At 41.9% G+C, this 24316-nt stretch overlaps 1 protein-coding gene across 4 annotated transcripts in view; it reads left to right on the top strand.

Annotated features, from left to right (window-relative positions):
• The window catches only part of CEP192 (centrosomal protein 192), a 99045-nt gene extending 84211 nt beyond the window's left edge, over positions 1-14834 (top strand). The window contains exons 40-47 of one of the 4 annotated variants that reach the window (XM_070420704.1): positions 2688-2767; positions 3146-3214; positions 3330-3425; positions 5816-5935; positions 8504-8625; positions 11223-11352; positions 12285-12343; positions 14427-14834. In XM_070420704.1, coding sequence (XP_070276805.1) covers positions 2688-2767; positions 3146-3214; positions 3330-3425; positions 5816-5935; positions 8504-8625; positions 11223-11352; positions 12285-12343; positions 14427-14568 — 818 coding nt within the window. In that variant the 3' untranslated portion in view covers positions 14569-14834. The remainder of the gene's footprint in view (positions 1-2687; positions 2768-3145; positions 3215-3329; positions 3426-5815; positions 5936-8503; positions 8626-11222; positions 11353-12284; positions 12344-14426) is intronic. The other 3 variants (XM_070420705.1, XM_070420706.1, XM_070420707.1) reach the window with 3 other exon arrangements.
• The last annotated feature ends 9482 nt before the right edge of the window (positions 14835-24316 follow it).

Here is a 24316-nt window from a genome sequence, read left to right on the forward strand (position 1 = left end):
GTTAGCTGAAGAAGAGAGGAAAGTGGGTAGAGCCTTGCTCTGTCACTGATGTCACTTTGAGAGTCAGTGTGCGTGTGTGTCTGTGTCTCTCTCTCTTTCTTTCTTTCTTTCTTTCTCTCTTCAGTTTGAAGGACTAGGATTATACGTGGGACCTATTGGAAAGAATTTGGGACCATCTGTCACTTGGCCCTCTAGCTCCTGGTCTCTTTCATTGATTTTGTCTTCCACTTAAGCTCAGTTTCCTACTTTCAGTCCCCTCTTAGATTTTGTCATCACCAATAGCTATGCCATATTTTCTCTCTCAGTTTCAAGCTTGTCACTTCCTGAACATCACGCTCCTGTCTTTCCAGCTCACTTACTCTAGGAATTACATTAGTTGTTTGACCTCATTCAGACCTCCAGGCTACTGATCCTACTACCTTTCCACTCTCCATCACCCTACTCACATCCCGCTTCTCTGATAACCCTCCTTGAATTCTGTGGTCTATTATAATTACTGCTTCACATTCTTAACTTCCTTGTGCCCCTCTCCCCCGACATTCCTGTCTGGCAAAATTCTAGCCCATGTTAAAACCAATTGTTTACCTACTCCATGTTCATACCTTAGCAGCAGAACATTGCTGGAGAAAATGACATGCTGGCTGACTCATGAGCTCAACTCTCAGATCAACAACACTAGGCTCTTTCCCAGCCCTCCTTAGTATGTGTCCTTCACATCTCTAACAGTATTTAACAGCTCCTTTCTTTTTTAAAAAAAAATATTTTTATTGATTTCAGAGATGAAGGGAGAGAGAGATAGAAACATCAATGATGAGAGAATCATTGATCGGCTGCCTCTTGCACGTCCCACAGTGGGGATTGAGCCTGTAACCCAGGCATGCGCCCCACTGGGAATCGAACCCTGACCTCCTGGTTCATAGGTTGACACTCAACCACTGAGCCACGCCAGCCGGGCAACAGCTCCTTTCTTAAAGATCCTACTCCCGTGTCCTCCCCTGTTCCTTCTGTCACTCTTTCTAACTCTTGGCTTTGCCTCACAGATCATTGAAAATATAGAAGCCATGAGGCTAAATGAAAGGCTTCTGTTTCCATCACAGATGAACCCTTTTGCTTGGAATCTAGGTCCATATCTGTTCTTGCCTCCTCAGGGACTTCCTTCAGCTCTATCTCTCTCCTGTGTCATCAGTTTTCTCCTCTTTGCTGCTAGATTTCCATTAGCACACAATGAGCTCTACTTGCACCTATTTAAGAAGTGCCCTCTGCAGCCTTGCGCAGCTACCTGCTTCCTCAGCACCCTTTCCTAGAGCAATGATGATGTTCCCACCTTCACTTCCTCAGGTGGTTTAGATGCTCTACCACCGTGTCCTGAACCCACTCCTATCCAGGTCAAATCCAGGGTCTCTGCCATGTGACTATAATTTGACCTCTCAGTACTGTCAACCTCTCTTTCCTCCGTGGAATACTTCCTCCTTGGAAGCTCTCTTGGTTTGTCCCTGCCTCGCACACACTTTCTCAGGTTCCACTGCTGACAACTCTTCCTGGACCTGCCTGTGCCCCCTTTCTTCTCCGCTCTCTCTGTGCCCCAGGTGTACACACCAGGCGCCTGCTCAGCTTCTGCATGTGGGCCTCTCACAAAAACAGCTCTTGTTTCACCCACGAAACCTGCTTCTGCTTCAACCTCACCCATGTCTCAGTAATGGCACCACTCTCTGCTCATTTTGCTGAGCCAGATTGCCGGAAGTTGCTTTCTTTTCTTGTTAAATATATTTTTATTGATTTCAGAGAGAAAGGGAGAGTGGATAGAAATATCAATGATGAGCCCTGACCAGTTTGGCTCAGTGGATAGAGCGTTGGCCTGCGGACTGAGGGGTCCCGGGTTCGGTTCCGGTCAAGGGCATGTACCTTGGTTGCAGGCACATCCCCGGTGGGAGGTGTGCAGGAGGCAGCTGATGGATGTTTCTCTCTCATCGATGTTTCAAACTCTCTATCTCTCCCTTCCTCTCTGTAAAAAATCAATAAAATATATTTTAAAAAAAAGAAATATCAGTGATGAGAAAGAATTATTGGCTGCCTCCTGCATGCCCCCCACTGGGAATTGAGCCCACAACCCGGGCATGTGCCCTGACCGGGAATTGAACCGTGACTTCCTGATTCGTAGGTTGACGCTCAATCACTGAGCCATGCCGGCCGGGTGGAAGCTGCTATCCTTTCCTTTCCTTCCCTCCCTCCTATCCAGTCCATGAGCTAGTCCTTTACAGTCTGTCTTCAAAATAAATCCCGTATCTGCTCACTGCTTTTCCTCTCGTTGCTGCAGTTCAAGTTACTCATGCATCATCTCAACCGCATGCTGCAGTGACAGCTGACCAGGGCTCCTTCTTTCACTCTGACCCCTTGCCGTCTCTCCTCCACTGCAGCCAGTCATTTCTTAATCATGGAAATCACTTTATTGCTCTCTTGCTTAAAATTAAGCCTTTCAGTAGCTTGGCATTGCACTTTGATTAAATCCAAGTTAAGATACTGTCAAACATGATTTCGTTAGAAAGTACTGTAGTTCCTGTAGGGCTTCTCTAGGGATCTAATGATTATATTTTTCTCTATGATGAGGCAGTCATAGTAATTATCACAATAATCTGCTTATTTACTTACCTCTCCAAGAGACTGAGTTGTTGTACATGTGTTCCTTTTAGAAAATTATCTGGAACTTCAGAATCATGGTAACACAGAAGTAAAGTGGTATCTGTCATCTTTAGCTCCACCTTATGTCAAGGTCAGTAATCATTGCTGCTGTTATACTTGTTTTACTGTTTGAACTTTAGGGAGGGTGTTTCAAAGGTTGAATTATAAATATAGGTTGAGATTATTGACTTTCTGTTCCTAATTCATTTACTTGATTTTCTCTACAGGTTGGGCTAATACCTGCCCCTGTCTTTTTTGCAAGGTGGTTTTGAGAGTCAAATTAGAGAATGTATGTGAAAAATGTACTTGCTCCATTTAATGCTATCTCCTACAGCCTGATTTTTATCTGAAATAACTTTAGTTTGAAAAATAGAAAAAATTTTGTTATAGAATGGAACAGAGTGTGTGTGCTCGTGCACGCACACTTTTCTCTCCTAGGTTCTGTGTACCATTGTGTGTTTGCCACCAGTGGGAGCTAGTGCAGGAGGCAGAATTGAATGCTGTTTGCCACCGAGTGTTAGCCTACTGTATACTGCAAGTAAGCTCTGCCAGTGGGCCATGCTGGAATTGAGTGTTGTCGTGTGTGTTGTTTAGAACACCGTGGCCTTTCTTACATTTTTTTTCATGCGCTTGTTTAAATGATTACTTTGTAGGCAGTCGATGAAAGTGGAGATGTTTTTAGAGCTACTTATGCAGCATTCAGATGTTCTCCTATTTCGGGAATAATGGAAAGCCATGGCACCCAAAAGGTGAGTGTTGACATGGTTTTACAGCCAGCTAGTGTTGGCCAGGAGTGTCTCCTGTGTTTCCAGCAGAGCCGTTTGCTTCACCTAGACCAGTGCTGCTCACAGCCAGGCCGCCACAGGAGAAGATGCTTACACAAGTTAGTGGATTGCTTCCTGCAGCAGAAAGTCTTGCTCCCTAATAGCAAAACAAAATACCATGCTTGGTCGTGGGATTGATGTACATTCTGATATAAGCACTTCATATGTCTGCAGGCTGCTAGTACTTAGAACCTACTTCAAGTAGTGCTAATTTAGACAATAGCTTCGTGGTGATGGTTACACAGTTCTGGAGATACACTAAAAACCTGTTGAAACCGGGGAATTGTATGGTATGTGGATTTATATCTCAGTAAAACTGTAAAAAAAGAAAAAGGAGGGTACAGAATTAGATTGTCTCCCAGGAATTTTTCACACGATATTTAACATAGAAATGTAACTTCCGTGATTTTTGTTGTGTTCATACTGTATATCCTGGCCAAGAGCAACACATATCATCTTGTCAGATCACATTTGTCAATGAATTTTAGGTCTGGTTTCTTAGCTTAAGGTGGGGCCAGGGGAACAAGGCACATCGTTCTGGGACCATTTATGGAAGCATTACCAAATAGCACAATTATTGGTGTATATAATAGTGTTCCAGAAGAGGGAAAAATTAGTTACAACCTAATTCTTAAAAGATGCACACAATAATTTTTTGAAGCATCAGACAATTTTTTGAGCGAATGAATGTTAAAGTGCCCATTATGTTCCCACTGTGTGACATGCAATAATATTAGGTTTTCTCTCTCTATTTTTTTGGTGTTGGAAGGAGGTGTAAGTAGGATTTGTCTAATTCATGGTACTGCCCCCCTGTAGTTCCCGATAGTTTGTATATTTTCATCATTTAGGACATGGTTGTCTTCTTTCTTAATCTTCTAAATGTCCAAAGCATCTTTAACAGTATAACTCACTAATCTTGACCTCATTTCGATCAGTATTCTGCCTTTGCCGCCATGCTCTAGGCTTGCTGGCCGCATTGTCACTTATGATCTATAGTGACAGAAATTAGGTCACATAAGCGTTTTAATGTTAAGTTCAGGCTCAAATACTGATTCATTGTCACCCTGACTAGTAGTCAGTATTTTTCACACTGAATTCTTTGATAAAGTTCATTGTTAATGCTGGTAAACTTTATAAAACACCATTTTAAAATATTACAACTTTCTCATTATTGAGCTTTTTACAGATTGTATGCATACAGTTCGTATCTATAACTTTGAGTTGTATGGTCAGTGTAAATGGTCGTCAGATGTTCTGAAGTTAATCATAAGAAAAGCTGCTAGTATGTAGCATAGTGGTGCTTGTCTTTTCTACCTCCTGTTATGCACCTTTCCTTTGCATTTTCTGTGTCCTTTCATTCCTCTCCAGTCAGTGACTGTGTGCTGGGCTTAGTCCTTTACCACTAGGCCAGCAGAGGGTATAAGCATTGCAGTGAACACAGTGTGTGTCTGGAGTTGGACCTTCCTCATTTAGATCTACATCTCTAGAATTTTTTCTCTTTAAAAGGTATTTATTGATCACATACAAAATAAAGAAAACCTTATATAGCATAAGCATACGCTGTGTGCAGCAATAATTCACAGGGCCTGGCCCATGCTTAGTGGTATGGTAGACAATAATTTAGCAGTAAGTACTGCACAGGGCAGGGTGGACACCAAGGCCGGCCCCAGCAAGATCCCTCCCCACTTGTACCTCCAACAACCCCCACCTAGGGAGACCCCCGGGCATCTCCAGCTCCCCCTGGTTTCAGCATTAGGCAGGGCAGGCAGGGTCTGCTCAACTCTGCTTGGACACACTGGGCAGCCCTTGTCCTGCTGCCCTAACATGCCAGGAGAAGACTTTCTGTATCCACTTGCATTTAGTTCAAGGCTTTGGGACTAGCAGATTGAGGGCCTGGGAAAAAGGGAGGGGCACAATGTTATTGGCAGGGTCACTCCTCATAGTTCATTAGGGACACCCATGTACCAAGGCTGCTGCCCCAGAATGGGTGGAAATGTATGCAGCTGGCCCCATAGGTACAGCACATGCCTAGGACTCACATAAAATTTTTGATGACTTTTTTTTTTTAATTAAGAAAATTTACATTTTTAGGAATATGTTACATTAAGCCTTAAAGAAAAATATATTTTGGATCTGGTACAGTAACAAGCCTACTAAAAGCACAATTGTTCAAATTCTTTTTTAATTAGGGGAAAAACTAGCCAATGCAAGTTTTTCCCTTTAATTTTTCATGCCAACACTTTCAGTTGGTAATTTAACTACATGTGTGTAAGATTCAGTGTCTAAACTTCTCTCCTGGATGTATTGTTTTATAGGTCTCTGTTACATTTTTGCCCAGAGATAAAGGGGATTATGCCCAGTTTTGGGATGTTGAATGTCACCCCCTGACAGAGCCTCACATGAAACATACCTTGAGATTTCAACTTTCTGGACAAGTGAGTATTACACTAAATTTAATTAAATTATTGTGTGTGTATATTGAAAATATAAGTGAAACTGACATGAAAAACTGGCCTGAAAATGCAGAATATTTTCCTGATATTATTCTAATTTCATTAATTCTGCTATATAGCCTTATCTTAATTTTTTCATTTATCTTTATTTTTTTTTAAATAAATAAATCTTTATTGTTTAGATTATTACAGATGTTCCTCTTTTTTCCCCCATAGCTCCCCTCCACCTGGTTCCCACCCCACCCCATGCCCTTACCCCCTGCCACTGTCCTCATCCATAGGTGTAAGATTTTTGTCCAATCTCTTCCCATACCCCCCACACCCCCTTCCCCCCAAGAATTGTCAGTCCACTCCCTTTCTATGCCCCTGCTTCTATTATATTCACCAGTTTATTCTGACTTAATTTTTAGGTTCACTTGTTGTGGTTTATTTGTTGTCACTTTGTTGTTCATAATTTTTATCTTTACCTTTTTCTTCTTCTTCCTCTTCTTAAAGAATATCTTTCAGCATTTCATATAATCCTGGTTTGGTGGTGATGAACTCCTTTAGCTTTTTCTTGTCTGTGAAGCTTTTTATCTGACCTTCAATTCTACATGATAGCTTTGCTGGGTAGAGTAATCTTGGTTGTAGGTTCTTTGCTACTCATCACTTTGAATATTTCTTGCCACTCCCCTCTGGCCTGCATGGTTTCTGTTGAGAAATCAGCTGACAGTCGTATGGGTACTCCCTTGTAGGTAACTAACTGTTTTTCTCTTGCTGCTTTTAAGATTCTCTCTTTGTTTTTAGCCCTTGGCATTTTAATTATGATGTGTCTTGGTGTGGTCCTCTTTGGATTCCTTTTGTTTGGGGTTCTCTTCGCTTCCTGGACTTGTAAGTCTATTTCTTTCACCAGGTAGGGGAAGTTTTCTGTCATGATTTCTTCTAATAGGCTTTCAGTATCTTGCTCTCTCTCTTCTTCTGGCACCCCGATAATTCGGATGTTGGTATGTTTGAAGTTGTCCCAGAGGCTCCTTACACTATCTTCATATTTTTAGGTTCTTTTTTCGTTTTGCTTTTCTGGATGGGTGTTTTTTGCTTCTTCATATTTCAAATCTTAGACTTGATTCTTGGGATCCTCTAGTCTGCTTTTGGATCTCTGTATACTATTTTTAATTTCAGTCTGCGTATGTTTAATTTCTGACTGATCCTTTTCCATTTTTTTGGCATTCTCATTAAGATCCTTGAAGGTCTCACTAAGTTCCTCGAAGGTTCGTGGAAGATTCTTGAGTAACCTTATAACCGTGGTTTTGAACTCTTATCTCCTCCATTAGTTTGCTTTCCTCCATTTCTTTCATTTGTGACACGTTTCTTTGTCTCCGCATTTTTGGCTGACTGAGAGGACCTGCTGTGTCTACAATGGAAGAACTGCTGTGCTGGAGACACCCTTATGGGGCAGGACTTGCTTCAGTGGGGCTTTGGTGCTCACTGAGTCTGCTTCTTGAGTGTGTCCCTTATGGATGTGAGGAGTTGAAATCTGGTATCTGACCAGGGGTACCCTGGCTCCTGGATCTCCAAGTCAAACACTGTGTGAGTCCACCCAGCAGGAGCTACAGCGATTTTAGCAGATTTCTCCTCTTTGTTTGGGATTTGGAAGTTTTGGTGCTCTCTGACCAGCTGCAGTTTGTTGGGTTAGGCTGCAAAAGCACAGGTGATTCCTTTGCACTGCTGTGCACAGCTTGGGTGGGGATGTAAATTGAGTGGGGTGGGGTCTCAGAGAATCACCAGGGTGGAGCACACAGAAATGGCTGTCGTCAGCCGTCTCAGCTACTTGATGCCTCTGCGTCCCCTCGTCCTGCGCCCCCACAGCAACAATGATCCCTACGAGCAGCTCTGCGAGAAAGCCACCCTCGCTTTCCAACCCGCTGCAAGGCAGTCCAGTTTCTCCCTGTAGGAGTCTGGGACCCCAGAATCTCGCCTTAAATGAGCTCAGTGCATTCGAGAGCTTGTATCTCCTTCTGATTGAAAAAAACCGCACATCCAGGTGCAGCCCGCCTCACGCGTGCCTTTGTACCTCTGTTCTTGGCACCTCTGCACCTCCTACCTGGTCTCAATGCGCTTCTTTCTTTCCTTCTAGTTGTAGAACTTCCTCTCGGCCAGCTTTCCCGTAGTTCTGGATGATAGCTGTTTTGTCTTATATTTGTAGTTTCAATGTTGTTGTGGGGGCAGCACGCACAGGTTTATACCTTATGCTGCCATCTTGGTTCCCAATCCTGTTCTCTCATTTATCTCTATTGATTGGCATGTTTGAAGTCTGGGTTTGACTTTATGAAATCTCTAACTTGATTAGATAGAGTGTGTGTGTGTGTGTGTGTGTGTGTGTGTATGTGTGTGTGTGTGTAAGAATCTGAGCAGTGAAAAGTAAAGTATAGAGTTTTTGATTTAGATACTTTAAAAATCTTAAGTCTCCTTTTTAAAAATTGTGAAGGAAATAGAATTAAAAACCGTAAATGTCCTTATATTTTCCTAGACTATTATTTCTTCTCCCACACCCTGTGCTTTGTTTTTATACAGAGTGTCAAAGCAGAAAATGAGCCTGAAAATTCATGTGTTTCTACAAATACTCTTATTAAAATAGATAATCTAGTTAAGCCCCGAAGACAAGCTGTGTCAGAAGCTCCTGCTCCCATACCTGGGTATGTTGTTTTGTCATTCTTACAAGTGTTCCCTGGTGCTCTATAGAGGTGTCATTAGATCCAGTAAAATGCTCAGTGACTTCACCTATGAGCTTACATGTGTTACTACCACTCCAATTGCGATAGTGACTATTTTTTGTCCAGTGGAAAGTTCTTTTGTGTCCCTTTGCAGTTAACTTCCACCCTCACCCCAAGGTTTGTCCTGTTCTAATCTATTGCCATAGGTTAGTTGGTTGAATTTCATATACATATGCGCTCTTTATCTGGCTTCTTTCACTTAACATACATTTTTGGGGGATTCGTTCGTGTTGTTGTGTATATCTGTAGTTTGGTCCTTTTTGTTTAGTATTCCATTGTATGAACATGTCATAATTTATTTATTCATTTTCCTGTTGACATTTGGGTGTCTCCTAATTTGGGGCCATTATGAATGAAGGTGCTGTGAACATCATTGTATGTGTCTTTTGTGGACATATTTTTTCATTTTGGTGGAGGTAAAAGTATCTAAGAATAGAATTGCTGGGTCATATGATAAACATATATTTAACATTAAAATAAACTGCCAAATAGTTTTCCTAAAGTGGTTGTACATTTTATATTCCAAAAGAGATTTTTAAAAATCTATGAAAGTAGATCCTTAAAAACTTTTAAGGATGTATATTTTATACCAGCAGCTTACACAACTTGAATGATAATATTTAAGTATTTTACCTAATGAAAATGTTTCTAATAATCCTTAACTAATATTTAGGTCTAAGTTAGTTCTGCAGGAAGATGCTTGTAGGAATATGATAAATACCTGCTAAATTTACTATAAATGCGGTCGTTTATTTCTAGTAGGACTAAGTAATGCAATTTGTAAGAAATTAGAAACCTTTAAAGAATGTGTTCTTATCACAGTCTCTGTGCTATTTACTCATTCGCTCATCTCATGCTTACTGACTGGGTGCTCACTGCATTCTGGGTGGTGGAGATAAGACAGTGAGCAGAACTGCCCTAGCTCTTGCCTCCACAGACTTCACCTTCTGGAGGAGGAGCCATATCACAAATAATCACACTTAACAGGCTTGATTACAACCTGTGGAAAGGACTGGGAGGAAATAAATGGGAAACACGGGGACATATATCTGAGAAGAACCTCCCTAAAATGGAACCTTTACGTTGAGAATAAATGGAAATGTCCTGGGTGAAGAGGACTGTGTAAATGACCAGGTGGCGGGATTGTTGGCCCTGGAGGAACTAAAAGCAGCCCGCAGGCCTAGAGGACAGAGGAGGGGGTGCGCTATGAGCTGAGGCTCCAGAGGGAAGTGGGAAGAGTGCATGCAGACCACACACGGCCTCATGTGTCTGGTGTTTATCTTGAATGCTGCTAGAAACCATTGAATGACATGATGAGATTCAACTACTTACAGAAAAATCCTTTTGGCTGTAGTATGGGCTGCTTTGAAGGAGGAAAGAATACAAGCAGTGAAAAAAGTCAGAGGGTATTGTTACACAGTCCAGGGCTCAGATATTGTCAAGGAAAATGATGAGATATGGACACTTTTTAATTATATAGCAAGGAAGTTTGAAGGACTCAGTGATGGATTAGACAAAGGCATGAGAAAAAAGGGGGTCAAGGTCAGCTCCCAGATACCATTCCCTAGCAGAAAATATCTGGAGGATTAAATTTGAGGAGAAAGGGCACAAGTTTATTCTGTATTTATGGAGTCTTCCTATATAATAAAAGGCTAATATGCAAATTGTCCCCTCGATTGGGAGTTCAACCAGGAGTTTGACCAGGGGGCGGGGCCGGCTGGCCAACTGCCCGCAGTCCCTCCCCAAGGCCGGCCTGGCCGATTGGCCCTATTGGGGCGGGCAGGCCGGCTGGACCCACCCATGCACGAATTTGTGCACCGGGCCTCTAGTAAGAAGATAATTATGAGGAGATTGGATATGCTGCCCAGAGATTCCATCTGAGCTGAGAACCAGATCTGGGAGTCACATTGCTGTGAGGTCACTGGATCGCCTGAGATGGGATTGCCTAGTGAGAGTCCATGTGAGCAGTTCGGGATGTTCATGGCCACGCCTTGTGGGACCATGCCATTAGAGGGGAGGGAGTAGAGATGATTTTGCACAGACTAACGAGGGGCCAGAGAAGTGAAAGTCAATAGCGTGGAATCTGGAAGCCAAGGCAAGAGGAAGTCATTACCATCATATGTTGCCGAGAGGCAGAGCTTGTGTCACATTTAGTCTGTGTTCTTGTAAAAATAGAGATTGTCGGTGGACTACACTGTGAGAAGTCAGTGAAATAGACCAGGGCCACCTTTTGTAAGCTGGGTTTGAGCTAACTGGAGAGCAAGACTTTAGTGAGAAAGAGGGTTAGAGGTGGTGCTGCCATCCTGTGTTTAATAGCAACTAATCCCAGTAGCTCTGTAAGAGTGCCTGCTGTCAGCATTTTATCTTTACACAACTTAGTTAAATGGCCATTACAAAACTACTTTCTAAGTGCGTTGTAGGGGAAAATACAAATTAAAGCACTAGTCCATAACTTAGTATGTCTAAATTGTTTAAATAACTTGATTTTAAATTGGTGACTTTTAAACCTGTTTCTAAAGCAGACACCTTGACTTGACTTACCGTGGAGTTTATGCCCCAGAAGATGTGTATCAGTTTCTACCGACTAGAGTTGGGGAATCAAGGTCTTTAAAAGTCAACTTGCGAAATAATTCTTTTATTACACACGCGGTAAGTTGGAAATACTATTGTGGGTTTTAGAAAAAGAAATTATTCAATTATTTGATAAACATTTTCCTGATAATTAAAAGTTTATGTTTTAGATTATAGCTAAGTTGTAATAATGAGTTAATTTTTAAGAAAATATATATTTTATTGATTCTTTTACAGAGAGGAAGGGAGAGGGACAGAGAGATTGAAACATCGACCAGCTGCCTCCTGCACACTCCCCACTGGGGATGTGCCCGCAACCAAGGCACATGTCCCTGACCGGAATCGAACCTGCGATCTCTCAGTCTGCAGGCCGACGCTTCATCCACTGAGCCAAACCGGCCAGGGCTAATGAGTTAATTTTTAAAATGCCTTAATACCATATTTATAAAGAAATTCATAGAAAGTTCATGACCCTTTATCAGATAAAGTTTATCTGAAAATTAAAAAATTAGCACTTGCTTTCATACTTTTAAAAAAACTTTTTCTTTTCGTCCGGTACCATCATAACAACATACTTCTGGATAACACTAGAGTAAATACATATTAAAATTCCCCTTTATGTGTTTTTTTTTTTCTTTTTTTTGTTAATCCCCACCCAAGGATTTTTTTCCCATTGATTTTCAGAGAGAGTAGAAAGGAGAAAAAGAGAGAGAAACATCATTGTAAGAGAGACACATGGATTGGTTGCCACCCACACACATCTCTTCCCGGGCCAGGGATCAAACCTGCAACCGGGTGCATGCCCTTGACCGGGAATCGAATCTGTGACCCTTCAGTGTGCAGGCAGTGCTCTAACCATTTAACACACCGGCCAGGACTCTATTTATGTGTCTTTATGAGCATTTATTGTCTTACCTAATTTTGTGGCTCTACTTAAACTTGCAAATGTAAATTTATGTTCAAATATCTAACTTGTATAATTTCATAAAGTATTTCATATTAAATTGCAGCTGAAGTTTTTAAGTCCCAGAGAGCCTTTCTACGTCAAGCACTCAAAATATTCTTTGAGGTGAGTTTTATCATAAGTCAAACTGTTCTTACCTGGGGCAGGAATTTGTTGTCAGGACATCAAGATTTCTCATGGGAGTGAGGACTTGTGAGGCCTCCCTCTCTGGCAGCCCCTCATCTTCATCCGCAGCACCAGCGAGCAGTGAACACAGGGATCTTCTTAAATAAGAAAGGGGATGAGCCGCAGGGAAAGCACTTCATGGCTGACTCCTGATGTGCTTCACAGTGTGGCTACCCAGACTTCACCTTGTGTTTTGGACTTAACATATAGTTCCTTTTACCCGGTGTTGTGACAGCCACTTTCATACATACAACTTCAATTATCTTGTGAGTAACTTTAGAATGATTCCTGCTTGAAATATTATTTTTACTGTGCTGAGAATCAGCAATTTAAATTTTCACTAATTTGGACAAAAATTAGTATTCCAGATTAATTGGGAAAACTTTCATTATGGTATTTTTCAGTTGTCATTCTTCAAATACCCTATATTATTCTTAAATCAGGGCCTCATTTCCTAATTGTCATTGCTAATTTTCTTTTTCTACATTTAAGTTGAAATCTCAAACTTGTTTGTCCCTGTTATTTAAGTTCTGTTGGACTTACCACTGAAGAGTAATTTTATCTTCATCTTTAATTATTATAAGGTCTTTCATGTTAGCATTAGGAGACTATTTAAAAAACATGTTTTGTTCTAAGAGAACTCGAACCACTCAGCAAACGTTCTGGACTGTCTTTACTGAGTCCCTGAGACAGCAGTGCTGTACTCGGAGCTTACACATAGAGCTAGGAACTGCAAAGGGGTTGAACTTGTTGACGTACCATTCCAGTGCTAGAAAATTTTAAGCTGTCATACATTAGAACACTGCTTTTCTGTGCAGCCCTAGCTGCGTAGTCATGTTAATAGCATCTAAAAGAACTTAGAAACATGGGAAAATATTTTTAATTTCAGTAAAATTGGAACAATTTACATACAATAGCATTTGAAATAGTATCATAACTTACATTTTGTTTGCTTTGAACATGTACTCTTTGAACATATTACTTTAGAATATTTCTAAATGTTTATGCTTTGAAGATAAATAAAGTACTTTTATACTTTATTAGTGACAGCTCCTTATTATTCTGAACACGAGTTTCCAGAAAGTTCTCATCCATATTAACTGTCATTATGGAACTTAGGATAAATATGTAGTGTCGCAAATTCCAGCATCAACTCTCATAGCAGCAGCTCAGTATAACTTTGATAAGAATAAGAAAAACTTGTGGCCCTAGCCAGTTTGGCTCAGTGGGTAGAACGTCGGCCTGCAGACTGAAGGGTCCCAGGTTTGATTCCAGTCAAGGGCACATGCCCGTGTTGCGGGCTCAGTCCCCAGTAGGGGGCGTGCAGGAGGCAGCTGATCAATGATTCTCATCAGTGATGTTTCTATCTTTCTCTTCCTCTCCCTTCCTCTCTGAAATCAATAAAAATATATTTTATTGAATTTTTACAGAGAGGAAGGGAGAGAGATAGAGAGCCAGAAACATCGATGAGAGAGAAACATCGATCAGCTGCCTCCTGCACACCTCCTACTGGGGTTGTGCCTGCAACCAAGGTACATGCCCCTGACCAGAATCAAACCCGGGACCCTTCAGTCCGCAGGCCGACACTCTATCCACTGAGCCAAACCGGCTAGGGCTAAAAATATATTTTTAAAAAACCCCACAGACCTGTGTGTAAAGCACTAACTCTATCATCTGTTTAACCAAATGAGTAAACTGTAGCTTATAGGGTGTTCTCATCCTTTCTTAGGTAGATAGGCACCTGCTTTTGCAGATGGACTAGGAAGCTCCATACACAATGGTCAGAACTTTGATTTCCTCTTTCCTACTTTTATTGGTTAGCCAGGAATACGTATGCAGTACTTTTTGAATCAGATGTTAGATTTCTCTCTTTGTTCCAGTTTTATATTAAATAATAACATCGGAGAAATGAGAAATACATTTAGGTTGAGTGTAACTGGACCAGGTTCTCTGCCAGGCATTGTGCAGGTGACTGGTTTGTTGCCGCAGCATCAGCTGCTGACATTTTCCTTTCTCTTTGCAGAGCCCAGCATTACATCAACATGCCCGTGCAGTTCAAACCAAAGGCCGCGGGCACATTTGAAGCTTTGCTTGTTGTTCAAACTGATGAAGGCAAGAGTGTAGCTATTCGACTAATTGGTGAAGCTCTTGAAAAAATGAACTAGAACACATATTGTGTAAAGTAAATGGCCTAAGTTATATTTTGATAACTTCATTTTTCTACACTACAATTATGCTTTTGTATATATTTTGTATGATAAATTCGATGTATAAAAAATATTTGATGTATAAACAGTAGATTTTTTGTTGTTTTGAGAAGCTAATACTGAAGATGTGACTAAAATATCATGTATCTAGCCTATAGTACTGTAGTTAATTTTTGATGGGAGAAGAGAATTCTATTTTTTAATTGATTATGATATTCTGAATAAAGATGGTATATATTTTATTTTGCTATATCTAGAAATAAAGTTAATTTTCACTGAACTTGTCTTTTTTATATGATGTCATACAGAAATCAGAACATCGCTTTCTTCTAATGACTTCCAAGCTCCGGGGTTGGTTCTGTGATTTTTCTCTTCCATTGCACAGTTTCCTCTCCCCTAACAGATTCCTTCCCTTTCCTCCTGCCCCGTAAGCTGATTTCCCTCAGTAAAGAGGGAAGCTTACTTTTAATGAAATTGTTTTCCTCCACTGGAAAAAGTCTTCATATTTTATGCAAATACATTGGAGAGGTTGATGTATTTTAAGATAGCATTTATTGTAAGTAAAGCCAGACAGGACAAGCGCTCCAGAACCGTGTAGCAGGGCCCTCTGCAGACACTTACCCTGAGATCAGGGCAGTGAGACACTGAGCGGTCAGAAAAATGCTTCCGATGTGACGTGAGCCGCGGCAAGAAGTGAGGCGGAGAAGGTGACGTGGTTACCTGGTTTCACCCAGGAGGAACATGCTGCTCGACTGCTTCTCAACCATTACCAGTAAGTCTCCTGATAAAAATTTCTGAGCCTCAGCGAACAGCTTCCCCTTTGGAGCAACAGAATCCCAGCTTGTGAGCATTTGTGGGGTGGGTGCGGTGACCACTGTGGGATGTTACTGATGGAGCAGCAACAGCGCAGAATGGGTGAAAAGCTGCCTAGGTGAACTGAACCCAGGAGCAGTTTAGAACCAATGGCTGTTGTCGAGACCGGTTTGGCTCAGTGGATAGAGCGTCGGCCTGCGGACTGAAAGGTCCCAGGTTCGATTCCGGTCAAGGGCATGTACTTGGGTTGCGGGCACATCCCCAGTAGGAGATGTGCAGGAGGCAGCTGATCGATGTTTCTCTCTCATCGATGTTTCTAACTCTCTATCTCTCTCCCTTCCTCTCTGTAAAAAATCAATAAAAAAAAATATTTAAAAAAAACACACAAGAAAAAACCAATGGCTGTGAGCCTGAGATAGAAAAACAAATTCCTTATTTTCACCTCATTTTTTTCTCGTGCTTAGAAACACAAATTGTGATAACAGTTTTCACAATTGAAGTACTTATTGGTTTCACTGATACTGTCCTCCAATTCTAGGTGTTGTACATCAATTGTGAGAACTCTTCATGTTTGAATGTGCATTTATTTGATAAGTCACCCTCAAAAATGTTAAAACTGGCATTACTTTTAAAAAATGTAATGTTTTGCCTAGCTGGCGTGGTTCAGTGGTTGAGCATCAACCTATGAACCAGGGGGTCACGGTTTGATTCCTGGTCTGGGCACATACCTGGGTTGTGGGCTCGAACCTCAGTGGGAAGCATGCAGGAGGTAGCTGATCAATGATTCTCATCATTGATGTTTCTCTCTCCCTCTCCCTTATTCTCTGAACTCAATAAAAATATATTTAAAAAAATAAAAATGTAATGTTTCCATTTCTATGTAACCATCATTTTGCCTTTTAGGTGATACTCAGGAGGTTGTAAAAAAGAAGGCTTAAACAAGCAAAGACTTGAACTGTGACTCCTTTCATAGATGATGTACTTTTATGGATATGCCTTTCTATGCCTTCCTGTTTCAGAAACATGATGCTCAGAGTTTTAAGAGTAGTTGGATGTGAACCAAAGATTCGTTACCATCGGTCATCGCTGCTAACGCAACTAGACCACTGGCTGTAATCTAATGTGTAAGAGCATCTCATAGGCAAGGTTACAGAATAAGCTTTCCTTTCGTTAGCTTCTCACCTAGAAGCCGCTTTCTCTTCCTTTCCATCCGTTTCCAACTGGGGACATTTCCACTTGGTTATCGAGTAGGCATCTCAAACTTTGGGTTCCCTCGCTGCCTCAAACATGTTCTCTAACTTCCCTTATCTCAGTAGGTGTCACCCTATCCATCTAATTATTCAGCTAAAACCCTAGGTTTTGTGTCTTTTACCCTCATAATAAAACTGATAAATGTTTATTGAGTGCTTCCTATGTAATAAGTAATGTCCTCAATGCTCTATATACACTGTCATCCCCTGTTCCAGTGATGGCGAACCTATGACACGCGTGTCAGAGGTGACACACGAACTCATTTTTTTGGTTGATTTTTCTTTGTTAAATGGCATTTAAATATATAAAATAAATATCAAAAATATAAGTCTTTGTTTTACTATGGTTGCAAATATCAAAAAATTTCTATATGTGACACAGCACCAGAGTTAAGTTAGGGTTTTTCAAAATGCTGACACACCGAGCTCAAAAGGTTCGCCATCACTGCTCTATTCCCAACAGCTTACCGACATGGACCCCTTTTTGGTGGGGAGGCCTCCCTGAGGCTGCAGCCTGCAGGTATCCAGGAGGCCCCTGGGGACGGGTCGGGGGTTGATAGTTGGCCATGGGTGAGGCTGAGCATCAGAAGAGGCTGCCCTGGGAATGCCTGGTGTAGATGCGCAAACTCGGGTCCTAACCTTGGTTTTTCTGACAGTGCCAGTTGCAGATAATAGAAACTGTTATTGAAGCTAATAATTAGAGAAAATGTAACTGATAAATCTCTGCTCTTAAAAGTTTTATTCTCTCTGGTTGTAAAGCAACCCTGAGATGGCAAATTAGCATGCCCTGCCTGGGTTAACATATTCAGTAACACACAACCAGGCAAGACCTAAAGTTCTGTAGAACTCGGTGATGATTAATGTGCATCATCACTGATTTAATTAGCCCAGAAATGAGACTGGATAAAAGGGCATCTGTTTTGTGTCTTCAATTAAACTCTGAGGTGGGGATGATTTTATATGTATACAATACATATAGTTTATGGGACACAGATCTCTGGGAAGAATTAAATTGGTCTGTTTCTCACAAATATAAACTTGTTATCACTGCTTTTAATTTTTTAAAAAATATTAATTTCAGAGAGGAAGGAAGAGGGAGAGAGAAACATCAATGATGAGAATCATTGATCCCTGCCTCCTGCACGCCCCCTACTGGGGATCAAGCCTGAAACTAGGCATGTGACCTCGACTGGAATTGAACCTGGGACCCTTCAGTTTGCAGGCCAGTGCTCTATCCACTGAGCCAAACCAGCTAGGGTTCTGCTGTTTTTTTTAAAATGGCTTTCTTCCCTTTTTAATTCAGTAGTTTCTAACTTTTTATATTTAACATGGTAGGTTGTGGTACTTTATAAAGGTTTGATGCAGACCGTGTTTTGAAGTGAAAAACTATTTTCCCTGCATCTTCCTAGATGAGATTTTTAAAATAAATGTCCATTTGGTGAAAACTAATGTGTCAGTCTAAAGATACATTCTTGTCCACGACACAGTCTATATACCCAACCTGGTTAAGAGCTACAGGTTTCATACTGTGGATTCCCAAATTCTAGCAGCAGACTCATTTGGGATCCAAAAATATTTATTTTTCAAACTTTAACCAAAGTGTATCATTTTAGATAGCTGGTCAGCTATTACTGAATTTCAAAATGCCACACTCTGAAGTCCCACGACCACCGGCCAGCTTCCTGCCTGTTCCCCTGTGTAGTATCACTGTCTCATTAATGTGGACTTCCTGCCCCAGACCTCTTCTTAAATCCTCCAATCCTACAGGGTCACATTTTTGGACATTGTTTGATAGCACTACTTCCTCTGTCATTGTTAACAGGTCAAGGACAAGTCAAAGTAGTGGTAATAAACAGTTCAAATAGTAAATATGTTTTATTTTAAAGAGAGGGTGGTTGGTTCACTTGTTTTTGTGTTTTTATACTACTTTCTATATGACCTTAGTCTGGATAAGAGAATGAGCAGGTATTCAGGCCTGTGACATTGTAAAAGTAGTTGTGTTGTATATAAGGATTATTAGAGTAAGTAACGTGGTGGCTGTGACAGGCAGCTTCTAAGATGGCCCACACTGATCCCGCCTCCTAGTATTCATGGTCTCATGTGATCCCCTCGACTTGAGTAACTTGCTTCTGATCACGCCTCTCCAGCCTGCTTTCCCCTCACTTGCTCTTTCACAGGCAAGCCCACCCTCTGGGAATGGGGCTAACACCTCCCCTTTCGTTCCTACCTGCCTTCCAGGTCCTCAGGGAAGATGGGGAACTGTGTTGAACAATTTTCTGTTGAGTGCCCTGAGTTGAGGTCCACACACTCAGCCAGAAGTGCCGTGAGGGCAGGTCCAGGGCTCCCGGTTCACCTCCGAAGCCTCAGTGCATCGAGTACAGATGGCTCTTGGTAGAGTTTCATACGTTTTGAACGAATGGATGCAGCAGCAACGAGGTTTCTGTCTTAATAGTTCAATGGAAATAATCAAGAGCATATGGATAATATAACAGAAATGGAAGGACCCTTGTTTAACATAATAATAATAATTTATTTATATCACAGGCCAAAAGCAAATCGTGCACGTGGAGAAGCGCTGCCGTCAGGAGCAGGCCACGACTGTTCATACCGTGTCTGTCACGTGGTGAAGTTCCCGGAAGGCCACCTGATTGCGCTGGTGCAGATAAGAGAATTCGGTAATGTGAGCAGCCTTTCTATATAAGAAAATAGTAATGGGCAGTCAGAAAATATAATGGAAGAAGAAATAAAACACCTAGGAATAAATGGGTGACATGTATATGAAGGAAACTTTAAAGTCATACTGTGGGACAGAAGGAGACTTGAGTAGGAGGAATGACTTGCGCCTGCTTCCCCACGCTGCGTGTATCTGTAACGTGAGTCAGACCATGTGTGACTGGTAAAGACCGCAGTGGTGACAGTGTAACTCAGAGACGCTTGGCTCAGATAGTGCTTCCCCTGAGAACTAATGCTTTGCGCCCCCACGCTGGTGGCTCCCAGCCCCTCTCACTGGGAATTCCAGACCTGGTGCAAGCCCACCATCGTCGTCCCTGGCATCACTGTGATTTTCTTCCTGTTTATTGAAGTTATTGGGGTGACACTGGTTAACAAAATTATACAGGTTTCAGGGTGCAGAATTCTACAACACATCTGTACAATGTGTTGTGTGTTCACCACCCCAAGTCATGTCTCCATCCATCACCATTTATCCCAGTGATTCCCAAAGTGGGCGCTACCGCCCCCTGGTGGGCGCTGCAGCGATCCAGGGGGTGGTGATGGCCACAGGTGCATTTGTTTTAACTTTTTTTGTATTACCTTTCTATTCTGAGTTCAATAAATAGTTTCATAATTTCAAACTTCAATGTTTCTAATTTACACCTTTCTTTACTATATTTTACTAAAAAGGTAGAAACATTAATACATATATCTTTCTGTTTAATTGCTATTAAAATTTAAAAAAAATTAATTTCCAGGGGGCGCTGAGTAATATTTTTTCTGGAAAGGGGGCGGTAGGCCAAATAAGTTTGGGAACCACTGATTTATCCCTTCTATACCCTCCTCCACCTCCTCCTATTCCCCAAGACAATCACCACACTATTGTCCATGTCCACGAGTTTCTTCTTTTTTTTCTTTTTCTTTTTTGCTCAATCTGTCCACCCCCTCAACAGCTGTCAGCCTGCTCTCTGTCTGTGAGTCTGCCTCCATTTTGCTGTCAGTACATTTTGTTCATTAGATTCCACATATGAGTGAAATCATATGGTATTTGTCTTTCTCTGACTGGCTTATTTCACTTAGCATAATACTCTCCAGGTTCATCCATGCTGTCTCAAAGGGTGAGATTTCCTTCTTTACAGCCAAGTACTATTTCATTGTGTAAATGTACCACAGCTTTTTTTTATCCGCTCATCTACTGATGGGCACTTGGGTTGCTTCCAAATATTGGCTATTGGAAACAACGCTGCAATGAACATAGGGGTGCATATATTTTTTTGAATTAGTGTTTTGGGTTTCCTCAGATAAATTCCCAAAAGTGGAATCGCTGGATCATAAGGTAGTTCTATTTTTAATTTTCTGTGGTAACTCTCTACTGCTTTCCATAGTGGCTGCACTAATCTGCATTCCTACTAACAGTGCACAGAGGTTCCCTTTTCTCTACATCCTCATCAGCACTTGTTTGTGGATTTATTGACAGTAGCCATTCTGACATGTTTGAGGTGATATTTCATTGTGGTTTTGATTTTCATTTCTCTGATGATTAGTGACATTTTCACGTGTCTCCTGGCCATCTGTGTGTCTTCTTTGGAGACCTGTCTATTCCATCACTGCGTTCTGAGTTGAGTCTGCCACCGGCTCTCCACCTGCCCTTGCTTTGCTCTTGCCTCAACCTTAGAGACCCCCATTCATCTCATGTTTATTCATCCTTTTAACTGTGCTAGAGTTTTATGAGGATTGGTGTAACAACGATTATTACTGCATTAGTTAAAAAAAGTTGTTTAGATTTTAAGTAGTTGACCCTAAGCGCTGCTTTTCCCATTGGCTTAATTTAGTGTGTGAATGGGAGGCTTGTTAGGAATGTGTACTTTGCATTATAGTAGAACCTACTTTTGAAGGAAAAGATCCAATAACTACATCTGTCATTTCTCCCTAGGCCAGCCGTGGGCAAACTACGGCCCACGGGCCGGATCCGGCCCGTTTGAAATGAATAAAACTAAAACAAAAAAAAGACCGTACCCTTTTATGTAATGATGTTTACTTTTGAATTTATATTAGTTCACACAAACACTCCATCCATGCTTTTGTTCCGGCCCTCCGGTCCAGTTTAAGAACCCATTGTGGCCCTCGAGTCAAAAAGTTTGCCCACCCCTGCTAGACTGATCTCTGTATTTAATGCCTTTCCAATAATAAAACCTACAAGGTGTTTTTTTTAAGTGGGAAAGGGAATCTAAAGTTGCTATGGAACAATACTACACTGTACACGAACAACCCAGGCAAGGCTGAAAGGAGGAGTGACAATGGAGGCTGGTCCTTCCAGGGGTCAGCAATGAGGCTTCAGGTGTTAGTTTCCTGACATGATAGAGGGCGGGAGGGAAGAAGGTTGCGGGGAGACTCACCTCCGCCCTCACCCCCCAGGGAGGAATAGTTCTAGGCTTTCTCTCTCCAAGTGATCAGTCCTTAGGACTCTCACTCCTCCCTCTGCCTGAGGTCAGTGGGCTACAGGGGGCCTGGTCTGCCCGTGTAACTCAGGAGAGGAAGTGTTAGGAAGCAACATAGCAACAAGGAAGCTCATATTTCATTCTTCATCTGTCAATGGAAACTTGTGGTAAGAAGCTGGCAGTGTAATTCATTGGTCATTTGAAATCCTAACAACAGGAATTAAACTAGCCTGGGTGAGACCGATGTGTGAGCGATCAGTGAAACTGAATGGACTCCAGCAACAACATCCAAATGCACACAGGAAGTTAGTATTGGTAAATGTGGGTATCAGTGGGAGAAAGATGAGTTATCCCAAAAGATCTTGATAAATCATATGTTAAAAATGGAACTATAAAGTCCCAGAAGAAAATATGGAAAAACAATTTCAGTTATTAATTTCCAAATATGAAACAAAAACTGGACATTCTATAAGGAAGATGGATAAATTCAACCACATGCAAGTTACATTTTTTCTGGGTGAAAAAGCATAACCATCGTCAAATGACAAATTGACTGGCAGGAAATTTGTAAATTTCTTATGTAAAGGGGCTTTATATAGTGGTAAGAAAACACAGCAATAGAAACAGGCAAAAGACATGGACCATTACTAGAAAGGATATACAAATAATCATTTTATTTTTTAAAAATATATATTTTATTGATTTTTTCCAGAGAGAAAGGGAGAGGGATAGAGAGATTGAAACATCGATGAGAGAGAAACATTGATCAGCTGCCTCTTGCACACTCCCCACTGGGGATGTGCCCGCAACCAAGGTACATGCCCTTGACCGGAATCGAACCTGGGACCCTTCAGTCCGCAGGCCGACGTTCTATCCACTGAGCCAAACCGGTTAGGGCTACAAATAATCTTTAAATTTAAAAATTATGTGTATATTAATCAGCTTTCCAATAACCTCAGTCTCAGCAGTCAAAAGTCACACGTTTGACTTTCTCCCTGTGAAGTGGGTGAGATGCAATGGGTGCAGTTCCTCTCACCTGCACTGCTGGGTCAGGGCCAGGCTGTGGGTTGGGGTCAGGTAGCTCCTGTGTTTCTCCTCTCGGCCAAGAGGCATCAGCTCATCTTCTCCTCATGGTGAGAGTAGAGATGTGGAAGGACGAACAGACATGTGCCATGTCTCTTAAGGCCTTGGCATGGAACTAGTCAGTGTCACTCCCACCCACATTTCATGGACCAGAACGTACCACCCAGCAAGCCCCACATGAGGGGCCTAGGCCGCATGGGGGTGCGATTCTCTCTATTACAGGACGGCATGAAGAGTGTGGAGCAACAGCCAGATTTACTGCGATGTCCGCTCTCAATGTCCCACCGTGTTCAAGTATTAACAACTTTGTAAGAAATAATCTTTTAAAGGTAAACATAACAAATCAATTGTTTTAGTAAGAGATTTTCAAATCTGAACATCACTTTTTCTGTCAACATTCAGTAAACTTAATGAAATGTATTAAAGTATTTGGGCCAACTTATTGGGCAGCCAAATGTTGCCAATTGATGTAGTCAGTCTCAGAAGGCCTTTTACTTTTCTTTTGAGCACATTTATTAAAGCTGGGGAAGGGAAACAATGAAGGGTTCAGGATCGATAAAGCAACAGGAGGGAGACTAGGTGGTTGCTTTGGCTCTCTATTCATGTTATAGGAGAGAAATGAGCCACGGCGGACTTGGAGACAGGTTCAGGGGCTTAGCCTGAGACAAGCTGTCACTGCCCATTGCTCCCCTGGTTGCAGTCTCGTGGGGTCCCTTAGAGTTTAGGAGATGCACGCCTGTGGGGGAAGAAGAGGGGAGAGGGAAAGGCGTGGAATGCTCCCTGGAGGGGGAGCGCGGCCTCAGAAGGCTTTTGAAATGACATCTCCCAGTAAAATTCTAGGTCAGTGTTTGTTTCTGAAGAAACTCTGTTCGAGAGCTCACTCTCTTCTCACCGGTGTCTCTACTGAACTGCAGAGGCTGGGGTTCCTCTGGCCGGGGCCAGGCGTGTAGGCTCTTGGACAGCAGACGTAACCAAGCAGCTTGATGCTCCACGCCAGCTCTGCTTGTGGAGTGTGTGGGAACTTGCTGTTCACAGGGAGGAAACGGAGGCTTTGGGAGTGGGTTGCCTTTGGTGAGAGAAAACTCTAGAGCGTTTGAGAGATCTGGAAGGGTTTCCCAGTCACACTCCACTGCAGGGCTGCTCGCCTGGACCTGCCCTGTCTCTGGGACGTGAAATGGCAAGCATGTCTTTGGTGATGGTTGCATTACAAGTTTGGTTTTCCCTTTTCTCTTATGTTAATATCAATCTTTTAAAAATATATTTATTTTTATTGGTATCAGAGAGGAAGGGAAAGGGAGAGAGAGAAACATCAATGATGAGAGAGAGTCATTGATCGGCTTCCTCCTGCACACTCCTGACTGGAGATAGAGCCGGCAACCCGGCATGTGCCCTTACCCGGAATTGAACCTG

Source organism: Myotis yumanensis, unplaced genomic scaffold (genome assembly GCF_028538775.1).
Source record: "Myotis yumanensis isolate MYYU_CA2020_CCGP unplaced genomic scaffold, mMyoYum1.0.hap1 SCAF_7, whole genome shotgun sequence".
NCBI lineage: Eukaryota > Metazoa > Chordata > Mammalia > Chiroptera > Vespertilionidae > Myotis > Myotis yumanensis.